Source organism: Helianthus annuus, chromosome 5 (assembly GCF_002127325.2).
Source record: "Helianthus annuus cultivar XRQ/B chromosome 5, HanXRQr2.0-SUNRISE, whole genome shotgun sequence".
NCBI classification, from domain to species: Eukaryota; Viridiplantae; Streptophyta; class Magnoliopsida; order Asterales; family Asteraceae; genus Helianthus; species Helianthus annuus.
This window is the reverse complement of record NC_035437.2, coordinates 7073050-7091582: the sequence shown is the minus strand read 5'-3', so window position 1 is coordinate 7091582 and position 18533 is coordinate 7073050. Positions and strand designations below refer to the sequence as shown.

The following is an 18533-nucleotide window of genomic DNA, read 5'->3' as shown; positions in this document are numbered from 1 at the left end:
CGAAAGTTAGCCAATGAGTGATATGACCACCGTCACATCGAAACTGTCACCGTGTGATAAATACTGATTGAGTATTTGATAGATATACACAAATGTACAATCTCTTGATGTTGTAAATTATAACAATGTGTCTTTTTATACAAATAAATGAACTCACCAGTATTTTTCGCTGATAAAATGTTTTCCAAACGTGATTCAGGTAACTTACTTTTAAGGTAAAAGAAGTCTGCTATGAAGCACTGAAGGCTTAAATAAAGTGGCTAGGATTACCTGAATAAAAGAAGAAATTTGTGTTTTATCAATTAGGGTTTATCCCTATAGAAACAGTTGATTGTAATATGGGTTTTGTCCCATTTGTTTAATATTAAACTTTGGTGTTCAAGCGCTGAAAGATTTCCTAACTACGGTCCTGATGATATTTTCCGCTGCAAATTTAATAAACATAGGTACCACTTGTAACTGCTCACGGCTCCCGTCCAGGGTGTGGTCGGGGGTTGTGACACCCACCTAAGTCAACCTTAACCTTCAAACAGTTTAACTTCTGCCGCCCAATGCCATTCACGGGCGAAAAGAGAGCGACGAAGACGCTCCAATGGTTGGATGCCATTGAAGTCACTTTTCGTCAAAGTGAGTGTCCCGAACACCTACACACCACCAAAGCCACCGACATTTTCCGATCGAGGGCACTCGATTGGTGGACTGCCGAGCGCAACGCGCGTGGCGGCGACGTTGCTTACGCGTTAACCTGGACTGTGCTCAAGAAGCTCATGAAGGACGAGTTTTGTGCTCCCCACGAGCTCCAACAACTCGAGAACGAGTTTTGGCATTTTAAGCAAGTCGGGAGCGACAATACCGGCCTCACCGCTAGGTTCAAGCAGCTTAGCGCCTTTTGCCCGGGGCCAAGTCGATACTACCGACAAGGCCATTGCCAAGTATATCTGAGCCCTCCCTCCTTCCGTTTCAAACTTTGTTGAGTCCGCTCAATCCAAGACCCTCGAAGACACCTTTCATTTAGCCGCCAAGTTCAACCACAACCGAATCGAAGATCCTCCAGTGGTCCATTAGTGATCCTAATTTTCCGTTCGAAACCACTATCAGAAAACATTAAAAGTTTAGAAAGGCTTAACAACGTCTCTCCAAATTTACATAAAACAGTAACAATTTCTCTCTTATTTACTCACAACCATCTTATAAAATATAAAAAAACACTCGCATAAATATATGCATAACTTGCCTTTCTAAAGAAAAATATGAAATATAGATGATAAATATTTTCCTCTCTCTAACCAAAAGTTAATACTGCATACAAAAAGACAAAACAAAGAGCTACAAAAGTCCACAAACTCTTTATCATGGACCAGGCCACTTTCTGCACTCTCTGTACCCCCACCCATTCCATTCACGGGTGTACACGCCGGAGAACTCTCCACTTCCGGTGACCATGAACTCAATGCACTTCACTTGGATTTGACTTATTCTTTCTGGTTAGTCACATCTTTAGCATTTACTCTACTTCATCTACCCTTGTTTAACCAACCTAGTACTACAATTAATATTTACTTCAATGTGTTGTTTATTATTATTATTCTGCAATCTTGTTTTATCTAAGCTTCATTCTTTTTTCATCTTTTTTAATGGATTATTGATTTTATTTTTTTATTTCTAAATCTTGAATGCATGTGTGTAAGTACACTATCAGATTCAACTGAATGTGCCCCCTTTATCTTTATTTACATAGATTTTAATTCACAATCTTTCAATCCACAAAAAAAAAAAAAAAAAAAAAAAAAGAATAGTTTGTTTTGCTGTATTTCTGCATTTACTGAAAATCAAGATTGATAAAAAAAAACTTTGTTTTAGTGCATAATTTTTTGTATGCATAAAAAAAGTCAAGATTTTTTTGCTGAATCTTGTGATGCACCATCAGATTTATCTTCAAGATCCCTCTTTTTTTTTTACAATTACTCAACTTTATCATTGGGATTTTTCTTTTTCTTAATAATATTTAATATTGTTTCATACCCATCAAACACAATCTTCATTTCACACTCAATAATTTCATTTTTGCCATTGCAGTGTGTGCTTTGACCTTTCACATGTTCAAAAACATATCTTTAGTTGCCTTGTTGTGATACCCTTGATTCAAACTTAGTTATGAAAGTGATTGAATGGGTCCAATCATATGATTTTCAAAGGTTCCCATTTTTGGGTTGCCACAGTTGTGTGCTTTTCTTTTGCCATTTAATTTGTGGGTTCCAATTGTTTTTTTTTTTTTTTTTTTTTTTTTTTTTTTTTTTTTTTTTTTTTTTGAAATTGGCCTGTTTTAATCCCTAGTGGACGTCATTGGCATTCCCACTTTTGAATATCCCCTGCCAGTCCAACCTTTCACCAATTTTTCCTCCACCGGTCCCCATTAAAAAAAACTTAACGGAGTTAAGTTCCGTTAAGTTTTTTTTTCCGAATTACAAACAGGTGTTTTAGGGCTTTTGATCGGAACGACAATACGAGTCGATTGATGTAAAACTTACCTCGAAAAGGTGCTCCAAACGACGAAAACAGTGCTTCAATTCGGGTGTTTAAACTTCCAATTAACAAAAATCAAAGTCGTTCTGAGAACCGTTTCGAGATAAGTTTTACATCAATCGACTCATATCGTCGTTCTGATCAAAAGCCCTAAAACATCTGTATGTAATTCAGAAAAAAAAAACATAACTCTATTAAGTTATTTATAACGGGGGACCGGTGGAGGAAAAATAGGTGAAAGGTTCGACTGGCAGGGGGGATATTCAAAAGTGGGACTGCCAATGGCCAATGACGTCTACTAGGGATTATTACAGGCCAATTTCCCTTTTTTTATATAATTCTCATGCTTTTTCTACTGTTTACTTTTAATAGGGTTCACAAACAATTATATTAACTTTTCTAACTGAAAAGTTGAAATATCTCTCACACATGAGGTTGTTGTTTAACCAAATCTGATATAATAAAAGATTAAGTTCATAAATTATGTTTGTCAAAGTTTAATAAGTGCCTGCATTGAATGTATGAGTTGTTTAGCACAAGTTGTTTATAATTCTTCTTTTGACCTGTAGAAAATGTTTACTTATGCTCAAATGATCAACTTATCTGCCTAATCTGGGACCCATTTTCACCAAAGATTCAATACATTTATCAAATAATAAATTAATAAGTTGATATGTTACCTAAATCTACAAAAACAATGAGTGGAATAGTTGTACGCACCGGTGGAAAAAGGCGCTTGGCCTTTTCTTTTCTTTTTTTTTTTCTTTTTGTCTTAATTATTGGCTTAGCGGCAAAGGGAATAGTGTCGGGCTGGCTGGCACTCCCCTATTGGCCAAACAAATTCACGATTTTATCCCGTTTTAAAATTACTATTTTGCCATCAGTTCAAAATTATGTTTTTACCCCTACTTAAAAATAAATTTACGCTTTTTCTCCCAGCTAAAAATTTCAATTTCACCATCGGTTGAAAATTACGATTTTGCCCCGTTTAAATTTACAGTTTTGCCATTAGTTTTTTTTTTCCTCCCAGCCAAGTTACGATTTTGCCCTCAACTTAAATTTACATTTTTGTTTGTTTTCCTGGTTAAATTACAATTTTGTCCCCAGTGTAAAATTACAGTCATGTCATTGTTTTAGATTTCTTTTAAACTGTGGTAGTGTTTTGTTTTAATTTGTACTCGGTGTAATTTTTATTCGTGTCAGGCGGCTGCCTGACACACGCTCATTTGTCCTGAAAATTATAATTTTTCCCCCAGTTTAAAATTTTAGTTTTTCCATCTTTTTTTTTTTGCAAAAATATGATAATGGTTGACTCGATGTAATATTTTTGAGACCGTGTTATGAGTAATATGTGCAAGTTACAAAAACACTGACGTACATGTTATGAGAGAGAAAAAATCGACTTTGTGCCAAACACTAGTCTATACTATATAATAAAAGAAACCTGATTTGGGACACATGTCATTCAATGAGGGCATCAATAATTTATTGATAAATTTTAAATTTTAAATTAAAAAGATTTAAATATTATATTAGAATTTTATTTTGATTGTAAATCTAAAGTCTAAAATGTGTTTTAAATCTAATCTATAATTTATGGATTTAATTTTGATTTGAAATTATTAAAGAAAAACCTATAAAATTAGATAATCGCCATACAAATTATTGTGAAATTGTTATTTGTCATATATAGCGTTTATTTAAATTTAATATAGGTAATTGTAATTTAGAGACGACAACTATTTTCATTTGAGATTTATACCATTCTTATAATATTATTTCATCCAAACAACAATGCATGTAATGTTGTTTGAGTTGTTTACATTTAACTCATATATAAATATTTACTTGGTTTTATCATCTATCTATACTATCTTATCCTATCCTACTATATAATAAAAGAAACCAATAAAAGAACACTTGTCATTATTTTAGACTATCTACTATTACTTAATTGCAGACAATTATTATTTAATTTAAATTATTAAATTTAATATATGTTTCAAACATTTAAGAAATTACGGATAAAATTAAATATTATTCTAACTATAATAATTTCAATTAAAACTTAATAAAAAATTAAACTATTCGTATAGGAGATAATATAATATTTTGAAATATTTATCAAATTTCAAAATTATTTATCCTGAAATTCACAAAAGATGTACGATAAATATAAATTAATGTAATGTAAATGATTTATTTATTTTATTAAATTAAAGTAGTTAAGGGTAGAGCCGATTTCAAAAATGTTTAAACAAAAATATTAATCAATGTTTATTGGTTGTTTGGTATATAGAATTACATGTGCTCAACCCGTACAATACATGGGGTTCGTAAAAATGTAACTTTTTTCATTATTTAATATATAAAATTAAATTTACTCAACCCGTACAATACACATGGTTCTTAAAGATATAACTTTTTTTAATATTTAATATATAAAATTGTATTTATTCAACACGTGTAATAAACGGGGTTTTTAAAGATATTTTTTTATTATTTGGTATACAGAATTACATTTATTTAACCCGTGTAATACACGGGTTCTAACCTAGTTCATAACATATAATAAATATCACACACATGGATTTTGTTATTTTCATACATGGTTTGGTTAAGGTGGGCCATCATAGTTTTTTTTTTTTTTTTTTTTTTTTTTTGATTCTTCATTCATCACATGCCAATATTTTATTATTAACTTTCAGATTTGTTGAATGTGCAGAGATCAAAAGTTCAAGGCTGCATTTTAAGCATATGCAGGTATGCTTGGAAGAAACAGATCATCATCGCATTTTCGTTCGGTATTTTTGCTCGTTGTTTTACGCGTTGTTTCGTCACAAATTCCGTTGGGATCAAAGCTGTCGGTGGAGGAAAAGAATCACTGGGTTTCTCCGAATGGGGATTTCGCAATCGGGTTCTTTAAGCGCTTGAATGAGTATGGTATCGGGATCCGTATAAACTCGCGTTTGATACCAACCGATAAACAACCCATTGTTTGGGCTGCTGGTGGTGACTTAAGAGTAGGAGACAAGTCGTATTTCGAGCTCACAAAAACCGGAGAATTCGTTCTTTTCGATTCCACAAGAGGAGTTACCGTTTGGGCCAGCAAAACCGCCAATTCATCTGTTGATTCCGCACTTCTACAAGATGATGGCAATTTGGTTCTTTTGAACACGAACAAAGACATCGTCTGGCAAAGCTTCGAGTTTCCGTCCGATACACTTCTCCCGGGCGAGAATTTATCGTCAAATCAAGTGTTACGAGCTGCTAGTCGTAATTTGATTTCGAGTTATTACACTCTTCGGATCGGTGTCGTCGGTGATCTAGAACTCAAATGGGAAAACAATGTTGTTTACTGGAGAAGCGCGTCATTCCCTTCGCGGTCAGCTTTGCGAGCCGTGCTTGCTTCTAATGGAGCCTTCCAACTGTTTGATCAAACTTCAAGCCCGATATGGTCGGTGTTTAGCGATGATCATGGTGAACCGGATGTCAAGTTTCGGGTCCTACGGTTGGATGTGGACGGAAATATTCGGCTACACTCATGGTCGAAAAACTCGACATCGTGGAAATTAGTTTGGCAAGCTGTCGAGAACCAATGTGACGTTTTCGCAACCTGCGGGCTCACCGGAATCTGTGCGTTTAACGAATCGGGGTCCCCTGTATGTAAATGCCCGTTTTCTCTATCGTCGGTTTCTTCTTCCAAATGCTTGCTTCCTTATAAGCAAAGCTGTAAATCGGGTTCTTCCATGATTAAACTCGACCGTACTTCACTGTATGCTATTTACCCACCAAACGAAACTGTCGTTTCACAAGTCAGCGCTGCACAGTGTCAAAACTTGTGTCAACAAGACCATCTGTGCACCGCCGCAACTTTCACGAACGACGGAACCGCAAATTGCAAAATCAAGAAAACCCAATACGCCAGCGGTCAGTCGGGGTTATCCATACCTTCTGTTTCATTTGTTAAAATATGTAACGATCCTATAGCGGTTATACCAAATTTGACCAAATCTAAACCCGATCCCCCTTCACAAAACACTCCTCCAACGCAAGATCATCTCTCGGTTTGCGTTAATTGTGTGCTTGGTGTCGGTGGTGGAACGATCATCGTGTTTATTATAATCCACTTAGGACTAATGGGTTTCTGGATTTACCGGAAAAGGTATAGTTTCACGGCTCCGGATTACGCAACCTACAGTAAAGACGGCCCGAATCCTAGCGGGTGTCTTGCTTTATCGTATAGCGAAGTGAAAGAAGTTACGGATAACTTTAAGCACCGGGTCGGGTCGAACACGTTCAAGGGTATTCTCCCGGAAAAGCAGCCCGTTTTGGTGAAAGATTATAGTACGGTGAAGGTAGACCCGCGAAAGTTTAGAAGCGGGATTTTGAAACTAGGAAGTGTTCATCATCGAAACCTCGTCAGGCTCGAGGGTTATTGTTGCGAATCGAGTTACCGATTCCTAGTGTACGAGTACCTCAAAAACGGCTCGCTTGCTAAGTGTTTGGAGGACCCGGCAATAGTCAAGAGACTAACGTGGAGAAAACGGCTGGACCTTTGCTTAGCGGTCGCAAGGGCCGTTTCGTACTTACACATGGGATGTCGGGAGTTTGTTGGTCATGGTAGTTTAAGTTGTGAGAACGTCGTTTTGGATGAGAATTTAGAAGCCAAAGTGAGCGAGTACGGATTAACAGGTTTTCTAGGTGACGGTGCAGATGGTGGTGGGGGGAGTGCGAAGGACATAATGGACTTCGGATACGTTGTTTTGACGGTGTTGAGTGATGTGCGGGACCGTGGTTGTGACTGGGCTTACGAGAAATGGGTGGGTGGCAATGGAGCGGAGATTGTGAATAAAACGACGATAGAAGGTGGTGTGAATAGCGATGAGCTTGAGCGAGTGCTGCGGATAATGTTTTGGTGTTTACAGTCAGATGAGAGAATGAGGCCTACAATGGGAGAGATAGTGAATGTGTTAGAGGGTGCAATGCCGGTTGATCCACCACCGCCGTCTTCCGCTTGCCGGAGAAACCCGTCCGCCGCGGAAGAATACAGGACCGGATCCGACTCCGATGGTTAGGCGGTTAGGAACCTAATGCATTAACTAATTTTTTGTTTATATTGAAGCCTAACTTAGATGTGTACAAGTTTTTAGAATTTCATGATGAGTTAATGGAAGCTTAGACGTTTTTCATTTTGCCTGACTACCTGCCATTGCTTTGTATTGCCTTTTTTCGTGTGGAATGAAATTATCTATGAATCTTTTTTCAAATAATAATAATAATAATAATAATAATAATAATAATAATAATAATAATAATTCTATGGTAGGTTTATTTTTAAAATGATTGAAATAAAAAGTGTAATTTTAAAAAAGACGTACCCAGTTAATTATTGGCATGTGACAGTTTTTTAGGATCAATAATAATATTATTTTGAAACTCCATGTTTTGCAATATTTTGAAATTGAATCGGTGGGGGTTTGCCTGAAGTCACCTTTGGTTTTATACTTGTTTGGTTTTATACTTGAAAGTCAAATGACTTTTTGTTGACAACTATCTTAATGAAAATGAGATTAATCTAGAAGTAATAATATATAAGGATACAACAACAAAAACCACTAGAATCCTACTTAGAGCATTCACATCCAAGGAACTAAATTATGTGTGTGGTGTTTTTAAAATATAAAGAGTATAAAAAATGGTTGTGAGTGGAGGAGAGAGAAAATGTTACTGTTCATCTGTATATTTGGGGGGATACTGTTCACCCCTTATAATTTTTTAATATATTTTGAAAGTGGTTGTGAGTAGATGAGAGAGAAAAGGTAATAATAAAGGTATAAAAAATATTATTTAATTGAAAAGGAGAGAGAAAATGTAGTGTTTTTTAGTGTAATTTAGGGTGAAAATATGGTGGAATGGATGTGAATGCTCTTAGTTAGGGGTGGGGTGCTCCACTTTTCATCACTTATCACACTCAATCATGTTCCGTCATATCATCGAACTTGATTTTATCACTAGTGATAGATTTTAATAGGGGTACCCATCACTAGTGAAAGATCATTGAAAAGCATTCAGGTATGGACACCCAGGGATGGACCTATATTCATCCTGCGTGGCCGGGTGCCCCCTTGAAAAAAATTTTTAGTGTTATATTTAAGTAAAAATTACGAGCGCCCCCTCCCCCCTCCATAAAATTTTGCAAACGCACCCTTAAACCTTTGCAGCTAAAGAGAAAAGAAAAAAAAAGAGTAAACTGCCATTTTGGCCCTTGTGGTTTGGTCACTTTTGCCAGTTTAATCCAAAACTCAAACTTTTTGCATCTGGATCCCTGTGGTTTCAGTTTTATTGCCATTTTGGTCCAAAAATGAAATCAGGTCATATTTGCCTTATAAAATCCTGCTATTTTGTCATTTTCCGCAGGGGCAAAATGATCATTTCTCTTTTATAAATAAATACCATATTTTATAAGATAAATATGATCTGATTTACCCCTGAGGAAAGTCACAAAATTGCAGGATTTTATAAGACAAATATGATCTGATTTCATTTTTGGATCAAAATGGCAATAAAACTGAAACCACATGGACCCAGATGCAAAAAGTTTGAGTTTTGGACTAAAGTGGCAAAAGTGACCAAACCATAGGGACCAAAATGGCAGTTTACTCAAAAAAAAAGAACAATGAAGCGCCTAAGTTTTTTTCCGGTGACCGAAGCCGGCAACCTTGAAGGTCTGTAAGTCTCTACAACATAAAGGAAAGAAGATGATGGTTCATGTAAGATATATACTTCATTCTTTTTCTATTGAAGTACACTCGGTTTTACAATATTCAAAACCTATGTTTATAATTATTTATTACTTTCTTTTTTTATTTCTTTAAACCAAATTACTTTTTTTTTATTTCTTTACATCAAGTGGAGTGACGATACAACTAAACTACATTAATCAACCGTAAGTTCTAAAATATGTCAAAACAAGGGGATTACCATCACATTCTCTCTCGATAGACTAGAAGCTCTTCGTAGTCAGGTGTGGTAGAAAATCTTCTTTTAAAAAGAGACAGAGACCAGAAATAATAGACGAAGCTCTTTATAGGTTTGTATCTTGATTTATTTGTACATAAACTTTTTATATTTGTTATCTTGATAACAAATAAAGGTAATTAATTACGACATATTATTATATAGTCATTATTCAGTATTTATTAAAATATAACTTAGTTTATATAATTATTTTTTAACCATTTTACTTAACATTTTAACCCGTTAACTTTCAGTTAACAATTTAGCCATTAGCCCAATAAACAATTGTAACTTGAGCCCAATTAACCCGACCCATTTAAATTTGAAGCTAAATAAAATAACCCAACCCAACTGCCCCTTCCAATTCTTTATCCCGCTCTCTTCTCCTGATCGCAATTTTAATCATGTTTGTAATGACGTTTGACGTGTTTTGATGGTTTTATAAATTTTTAGTTTGATGTTCTTATGTTTTACATGGCCTGACCCGATCACACCCGATATGAACCAAATTTTTTTATATACGTAGAGGTCTAAAATTTTTTAAAATATTTCGCACCCCCATGGAAAAATTCCTGGGTCCGCCACTGTGCACACCATGCAAATATCAACACGTTTTAATGTTCACGTGTGATGGGCAAGGGTAGCAGTGGTGTTCCACGGTAAACAACGTGTGGTCAATGTGTCACCACGTAGCGCCCCGAGTGGCCTTATAGTGAAGCTATTGTGTGGTCTCGAATGAGTTTTCACTATTGGTGAATTCTAGAAAGGGTACAATGTAAGTAAAGCCGGTCTCTATCTCAAGTGATAAAGAAACTACTTTTTTTAGACTCCCAGCTCTAAAACTACAAAATAATAAGGGTACTTTCATAAATCCCAGTCAAAACCACACCCTTTTCTATGTAACCATCACTAGTGCTCTAGTGATGGTCACAGGTATTTAAGTTCCAGGTTCGTTTTTCCCTCCAGGTCTCAAGTTCGAGTCTGGGTGATAGAAGTTTCTCATTGATGGGTTTAACTTGGGGATCTATTTTGCGAGGGGGCTCTTTAGCGCAGACCCGATTAAGACAACATATTCTAAACCTCCCGACATTCACGAATAACTCACACCTTTCAAACAATAAACAAAAAGAAAATGTGACATTTTTGTTATAAATTATATTTATTTTAACTAGAAAATATGAAAACTTTAACTCCTACATGATTATATTTAATAGTATTAAATTTAGTAGGATATCTATGAAACTAGAAAATATGAAAACTTTAAGTGCTACAATGATTATATTTAATATTATTAAATTTAGTAGGATATCTATGATATTATTACCAGTGTAATCTGGGACGAGCATCATTATGTGTGGGTAACAATGACCCAATTCTATGGGTGGTTGTGGGCCTGTGGCCATTGAAACAACCTTCGTTCACATCTTTCTGTCGGTTGAGGTAAACACAAACACTCCGTTTAAAAGCTTGATAATTTCTTTAAACACACGTGATCGTTTTTTTTTAAAACGTAAACTTCATTAAAAAACGTCAATCTCAAACCGAGGCGGCCCAAACACAACCAAAACTTACATAATTACAAATTTACATCAAATGACCCAAAAGATCTTTTTGTTTTTATACCTACTATTAAACCATAAGACCCAGAAAGACTTGACTCCGCTTATAATACCTTCGATCATACACCCTTGATCGTTGGCCACCATTTCCATCTAGAAACGGCTGAGGAGTATGTGGAAGCAAAGAGAGAACAACTTTTCCTTTACCACAGCATATAGAGAACTTAGGAGTGGCGGGCGCCAACGCTTTAATAGTATGTTCATTGTACCATCAGGGGCGGACCTACCCTTTGGCCAGGGTGGGCGGCCGGCCGCACCCCTTGAAGAAAAAAATTTAGTGTATATTTTAGGCAAAAAAACCCGACCGTACCCCTTGAAAATATAGTTGAACACCTCATCCGCACCCCCAGCAAATGATTTCTGAGTCCCCACTGTGTACCATAACATTTCTCCACAATGGATCGTTGGATACGTGCGTACATACTCTGCATTGCCACAGTCCCACTACGGTGTCGTATGAACTACAAAATGTTTGTCGTTTGAAATCCCGCTATCAATATCATCATACATTACTAAATAAAAAACAAACTAGGATTAAGCACCCCCGCGTTGTGGCGGCGGCGAACACAATGTCACACTACTGCCAACGACCATCAACACTGAAGTTGCGGTGTGTTAATACGAAGAAATTAAACCGAAACGTAAAACATATAAAAGAATAACTAAGTCGATCCAGGACCCGCGCGTTACGATGAACCTGCCAAACGGAAAAAAAAGACAACGTAAAAATGTTTAACCACACACGCACGTTGCGCCGTGTTAACTCACAAAATTTAGAACGGAACGTAAAGCGAAAATTTTGCGGAAAATGAAAAGTATAGAGGACCAAAGTTAAAAGTAAAAAAGTTGTGAGGTTAAATTGTAAAAGATGATGTATAGCTTAATGCATACAAGTGTTACAAATTATATCTATACTAGGAGCCACACGTCGGATAATGCCCAAGGGAGGAGCTTGAAGTTCAAGCCTCACTACACATAGTCTTATGCTTGCTACAGACTCACGCATTATCATGGGGCACCCTACGCAATAATCCCTTGTACTCTCTTCTCAAAGTTGTAAACCCAGATTGAGTATAACCATAAGATGCATAATACATCTACAAAGCTTGATGTACAAGCTTTAATGCAACAAAATGTTGCAAATTATACTATTATATAGTATAATATAATCTAATATATAAGCTTTAATGCAACATAATGTTACAAATTATACTATTATATATAATATATAATATATAATATATAATATATAATATATAATCTATACATATATAATAGGTTGACACATGAATCTTACATGTCGGTTTTGCAACTTCATTCCCATATGTACAAGACCCTCATCCACAAAGAGGTTCCAAAATCAAAAGTCTAGACCCACAAAACCCGCGATCAATGCATCCGCAAAGTCTTGCTTGAGCAACCCAAGGTCAAGTTACTAGCCATGAAATGAAAACGCAACACAAGAGTCCGCAAAGGATCAAAAGGCCAAAACCCAAAGGCAAACCGAGGGAAGCACACACAAACACATAGAAACAACACTGAAGTCAAGTACTCCATCCAAACGCCCGCATGCCCGAGAGCAACACTGGACTGAGGTACTTAAAGAGATATGGGCTCAGAGCCCCCGTGGGTCAAGTGTGGATCCGACCCATATCTCAAAAACCAGAAAGATGAGCGATCCGCAAGGACCACACGCCACATTGGAAATGTCAGAAACAGAGGAGACCATAAAGACGCCCTGATAGCGACATCTGACCAATGACGTTCCATGGATCTTTGTCACCACTAGCGGTTATGACAACGAGACCACAAGGACATCCTGATAACGACGTCTGGCCAATGACGTTCCGTGAAACTCTGTAATCTTCAGTCACCACTAGTGGTTATAACAGAGGAAACCACAAAAACATCTTGATATATAGCGTCTGGCTAATGATCGCGGATCTCCACCCTCCTCTACTACCACTAATGGTAAGCACAAAGGAGACCACAAGGATATTCCGAAAATGAAGTCCCCAATCCCTTCTCGCCATCCCGACTATAAATAAATAATTTCTGTCTTTCAGGTGATTCATTCCATGCTCCCTCGTCTCACTCTCACCTTATACTTATACACTTAAGAGAAAAAGAATTCATTCTACCCGGCCCAGCATGCAATTTTTGTAATAACGAAAAGATAGACAACACATCCATGTTATTCAACATATAATGAACATAAGTCTACCTCTCTTCCATGTCAATTGGAAATCCGCAATATTATAACCATAAAAACTTGACAAACAAATCATATCATACAGAACAAAAGGCATGTATGTCACCACAGAAGTAAAACATGAGGGGCTATTTAAGGGTCAGCGATGGTGACTTCAACCTCGACACCAGATTCGATAGTGATGGAGGTGATTTGCTTCACGTCATCCAGTGAGCTGAAAAGATCAATGACCCTCTTGTGGACACGAAGCTCAAATTTGTCCCATGTGTTTGTGCCTACAAACACCAAGTATGTTTAAAGTAACAGCGTAGTCGCACTAAAAGAAAGAGTGGTCAAATACCTTCACCGCAAGGAGACTTCCTTGTCGTAATGTGAAGAACCTTGGTTGTTGTAACAAGGCCGTGTTCGTGTTCGTTAATAAAATAACTGTGTTCACAAACGGTTCATGAACACAAATAAATTCGGCAAACACAACGAATGCTAAAGGTGAATTTTGCAGAGAGAGCAGCTTTGGAACTTGAAGCCCTAATTTTGGAACGGATGTCAATCATATTTGTCAATGTAAATAATGAGAAAGGAAATGGGAGCAGTGCATAAACAAGAACAGGGTTTCCTCGTTTAATTGTTAAGGTAATAAAATAAATAAAAATTAAAGAATACAAAAAGCTTAGGTAAAATATATCAAAGTACCAAAATCTTTAACTAAAACAAAAACAAACGAACGTTCACTAACGCTAATGAACAAACGTTCAGGAACACAATTGAACGAACAAGACCTCTGTTGTTCTGTTCGTTCATTTAACTAATCGAACCAAATTTCTTGTTCATATTCATTTGTTTATTAATAGAACGTAAACGAACGAAATTTCTTGATCCAATTGCAAAGAAAACAATACCTTTTTCAAGGTTGTTAACATTCTTGGAAGAGAGAGTGATTCTAATCTTGTGAATTTGTTCTAGGGGTTCTTCTAGCCCCACCTTTGTTACCTTCACTGCAGCATACGCCATTTTTTGCTTCTGTATATTATTATTTTTTATCAATAACCATACATTAATCACAAGTAATCTTATCCATTGCAGGTGCTGCCTAGACGTAACAATTTTGTAATGTGTATGCACAAATTCATTTACTAAACATTCGTAAATTACAGAGCATAATCGTCATTTTATGTCGTTTTCTCATTTAAATGGAGGGCATAATCGTCATTTTATGTCTGATCATTTAAATGAGGAAAACGACAAAAAAGAAAAAAAAATTCTAACCCAATTTACCAATTGAATGGAATGGCAACAAAAATAAAACCTGAACGACCCAGATACAAAAGCTTTTATTTTTAAACTAAAGTGGTAAAAATGATCCTAAGACCATTTTAGTATTTTACTAAATTAAAAGGTGGGAGAAGATGGAACCCGGCCCTAAAGAATTGTATGCAAGGCCCATACAAAAGTGAGTTTTTTATTTGGTTTTGATTGGGCTAAGCCCAAAGTTTAGAGGTTGGTTTAAAGTTAGAGATTTTATTTGTTATAAGCTGTTTGAGAAAATATATATATTAAAAAAGCATAATAATTGACACTTTCTGATCGAAGGGTATTCCTCAAAACAACAAAATCAAGTTTCGGCGCCAATAGAGGTACCCCTTTGATTGGGTGATTTGGCCGTCAGGGGAATAGTGTCAGTCAGCTGTCAGCTGTCTGGCACTCTCCTGTTGGCCTAACAAATTTACGATTTTATCCCGTTTTAAAATTATGATTTCGCTATCAGTTTAAAATTATGTTTTTACCCCCACTTAAAAATAAATTTACGTTTTTGCTCCCAACTAAATATTTCAATTTTGCCCCCGGTTAAAAATTACGATTTTGCCCTGTTTCAATTTACAGTTTTGCCATTAGTTTTTTTCCCTTAAAATTACGATTTTGCCATCGGTTCAAAATTATGTTTTTACCCCCACTTAAAAATAAATTTACGCTTTTGCTCCCAACTAAAAATTCCAATTTTGCCCTCGGTTAAAAATTACGACATTCCCCCGTATAAATTTATAGTTTTGCCATTAGTTTTTTTTTCTCACAACCAAGTTATGATTTTGCCCTCAACTTAAATTTACATTTTGTCCACCGTTTTTGTTTGTTTTCCTGGTGAAATTACAATTTTGCCCCCAGTGTAAAATTACAGTCATGCCGGCAGCTTCCTGGCACTCCCTCATTGGTCCATTTAATTTACGATTTTATCCTTGAATTAAAATTATGATTTCGCCCTCAGTTAAAAATTACGTTTTTCAATCGTTTTAGGTTTCTTAGAAAACTATAAAGGTTTTTTGTTTTAATTGGTTTACTCGATTTAATTTTTTTTCGTGTTAAGGAGCTGCCTAACACTCGCTCATTAGTCCTGAAAAATTACAGTTTTGACCTGAGCCCAAAATTACGGTCTTATCATCGTTTTTGTTTTTTTTCCTACCAAAATTATAACAGTTTTTTTTTTAATTGATTGAGAATTATTCAGCTATCGCCCCGCAACGTGGGCGGGGCATCAATTAGTTTGGTTTATAAAAATAAAAAGTGGAAAAAAAGATGTGGTATCGGATGTATCTAGAAAAAAAAAACCCAATTAATCCAGGCAAAATACATCATATTGGCCGGACCAATGTCGCAAACAAAACCTATTCGGATCTATAGGCATGAGAAATACCGATCCGAAGACATTCGTTGAATATGACACAAAGGTTTGAATCTGTACTTCTTACAACATCTTCCCATATAATCCAAGGACATTTTAAAATACCTAAAAATTAAAAAAAAAATTATTTAATGCATAAGGTACAATTTAAAATAAGTGTAAATTAGTCTATTAAACACTAATTACATTTTAATCCAATCATCTTAATTATATTATAATCGTTCATCTTTAAAAAAATATAGATAATTAGTTATTAATTACACTTTATCCCCTTATGAAAACAAACTGCCTCACAATTTTTAAACGATCATAACTTTTTTGTAACTTAATATTTATTTTAGAAAATTTACATTAAAAAAATAAATATTTTATTTCTTTAACTTGAGTATTGTATTGCTATAGTTTTTTAGTATAGTATTGTTATGGTCTAAAGGTGAGCAATAATTGAATCATTAATCAAAACCGAATTGAGAATATACAAAATCGAATTGAAATCAACCTAAACCTGAATTAACTGAAAACCGATTAACTAACATTCAAATTAACAAAAACCGGTTATCGATTTTTTGTTCCATCGTTTAACCAAAATTAACAGAACCAAACCATTCCTATTTTCATATATTTATAGCTTTTATACATTCCGTTTATGTATTTCATATTTATACATCTATTTCATGTATTTGTACTTCTATTTCATGTTTTTGTACCTCAATTTCATGTATTTCTAAGCAAAAGTTTTAACCCAAATTTGGTTTTGGTTATTAATCAAAATTAAACGAATCAAACAAAAAACCGTCAACCTAAGCGAATAAATCAAACCAGTTAGTTAATAGAATAGACTAATCGATGACTTTGATTTCGGTTGTGGATAATAACCGAACCAACCAAACAATGCACACCCTTATAGTGTTTATGTTTTCCGTCGTATAACGCGAGCATCCACTCTCATTCATTGCCTTTCTTTTATTCACTTCATATTATCTAAACAACTGAATTTTGTCATGAGATACATACATGTGACAACACTAACAATAATTTGTGTTGCAATATCATCGCAGGACCGGCCCGTAGGGGTGCAGGGTGGGCGACGACACAAGACCCAAACCCTCCGAGGAACCAAATCTTTATAATTTTGTATAGAGTTTACGCTGTATAAGATAGAATATATATGCACTGAATTGAGAGATAACATAAATGAACCCTTGTACTAGTGATTATTGTCTTGCTTAAACAACAAGGGGACGCGGGCTCTAATCCCGACGTCTCCAAATTCTTTATTAATGCTTAATTTTGTCAACTGCATCTTTCCCTTTATTTAATAAATTACTTCCTAAAATTAGCTAAAAATAACTAAGGAATTCATACACGCATCACTTTAACAACCTCGTTACGATAGGAAGAAAGAAAACTATTGAAAAACTTAGTTGGACAATGCCTCCTGAAATAATTTTCATTGAACACCCACCAACCCTCCATAGTTAACACAGTTGTTTGGAGTTTTTAAAAAGTATGTTGGAAGTTTTGGTGTGAATGAAAGTCTCAAGTGGTAAAACCACTTTGTCCCACATTGGTATGTGAACAAAAGAAAAGACTAATTATAAGGCAAATGCTTGACTAAACAATTGTAGTCTTATAACATGTTTTACCACAAGTCATACCCACGCGCGCGTGAGGCCAGTTTTTGCACTGACTCGTAATTGTTATTCGTTTTAATGATCATTATGTTTCAGTTTTATACTTATACTGATACAATTACAATAATGACCATTATTCTGGTCTTTAATTTGCTGCAATGATAATGAGAATACAGTTACGGTTTTGTGGCTATAAACCGAACCAAATGATTCAGTTCAGACACACCACAACAGCTTCTCCTCTCTCAATCTCAGTCTCTGCAACACAACTCCTTTTCTTTTCAGGCAAGTGTTCAAGTCCGGCAATGTGTTGCTGCTGCTTCGAATCGGCGTACCCTGGGAACAGACCGCGAATCTGTTTAAGGGAATTATGTCAAACACAAGCCCGATTCATCTTTACTGTCTCGTCTATTTTACTGTTTTCTGTTTCAGCTTCTTGTTCATATCAACAGGTTACTAACAAACTTAAATAGATTATATTACTAATTGTTCCTGTCCTGTTTCTTTTCAGAATGGAACCCCAGCCCATGAACACTACTGTTTCTGCGATCGTCACTTCTGTTGTTTCTGTCACAACCAGTTTTATACTGATACAATAATTGCAATAATGACCATTATTCTGGTCTTTAATTTGCTGTAATGATAATGAGAATACAGTTACGGTTTTGTGGCTATAAGACCGCACCAAATGATTCAGTTCAGACACACTACAATAGCTTCTCCTCTCTCAATCTCAGTCTTTGCAACACAACTCCTTTTCTTTTTAAGCAAGTGTTCAAGTCCGGCTGCGCTGTTGCTGCTTCGAACCGGCGTACCCTGGGAACAGACCGCGGATTTGTTTAAGGGAATTGTGT

At 35.7% G+C, this 18533-nt stretch overlaps 2 protein-coding genes across 2 annotated transcripts; one reads left to right on the top strand and one right to left on the bottom strand.

Annotated features, from left to right (window-relative positions):
- Positions 1-1328: 1328 nt before the first annotated feature.
- LOC110939826 (G-type lectin S-receptor-like serine/threonine-protein kinase SD3-1) lies at positions 1329-7715 on the top strand. The gene is made up of 2 exons (XM_022181394.2): positions 1329-1484; positions 5249-7715. The coding sequence occupies exon 2, from the start codon at positions 5289-5291 to the stop codon at positions 7599-7601; it is 2313 nt and encodes a 770-aa protein (XP_022037086.1). The 5' UTR covers positions 1329-1484; positions 5249-5288; the 3' UTR covers positions 7602-7715.
- Positions 7716-13506: 5791 nt separating this feature from the next.
- On the bottom strand, positions 13507-14398 carry LOC110938495 (40S ribosomal protein S20-2). The gene is made up of 3 exons (XM_022180795.2): positions 14221-14398; positions 13715-13775; positions 13507-13649 (listed from the first exon to the last, which is right to left on the bottom strand). The coding sequence occupies exons 1-3, from the start codon at positions 14380-14382 to the stop codon at positions 13507-13509; spliced, it is 366 nt and encodes a 121-aa protein (XP_022036487.1). The 5' UTR covers positions 14383-14398.
- Between the last annotated feature and the right edge of the window lie 4135 nt (positions 14399-18533).

What these genes read in the sequence shown, in the direction of transcription:
- LOC110939826 (XM_022181394.2), top strand. Translation starts at nt 5,289, where the DNA reads ATGCTTGGAAGAAACAGATCATCATCGCATTTTCGTTCGGTATTTTTG.
- LOC110938495 (XM_022180795.2), bottom strand. Translation starts at nt 14,382, where the DNA reads ATGGCGTATGCTGCAGTGAAGGTAACAAAGGTGGGGCTAGAAGAACCC. An exon ending in ATTTCGTTCGTTTACGTTCT is followed by an intron (nt 13,776 to 14,220) that starts ATTAATAAACAA and finishes GAACACGAACAC; the next exon opens with GGCCTTGTTACAACAACCAA. An exon ending in GAAGTCTCCTTGCGGTGAAG is followed by an intron (nt 13,650 to 13,714) that starts GTATTTGACCAC and finishes TGGTGTTTGTAG; the next exon opens with GCACAAACACATGGGACAAA.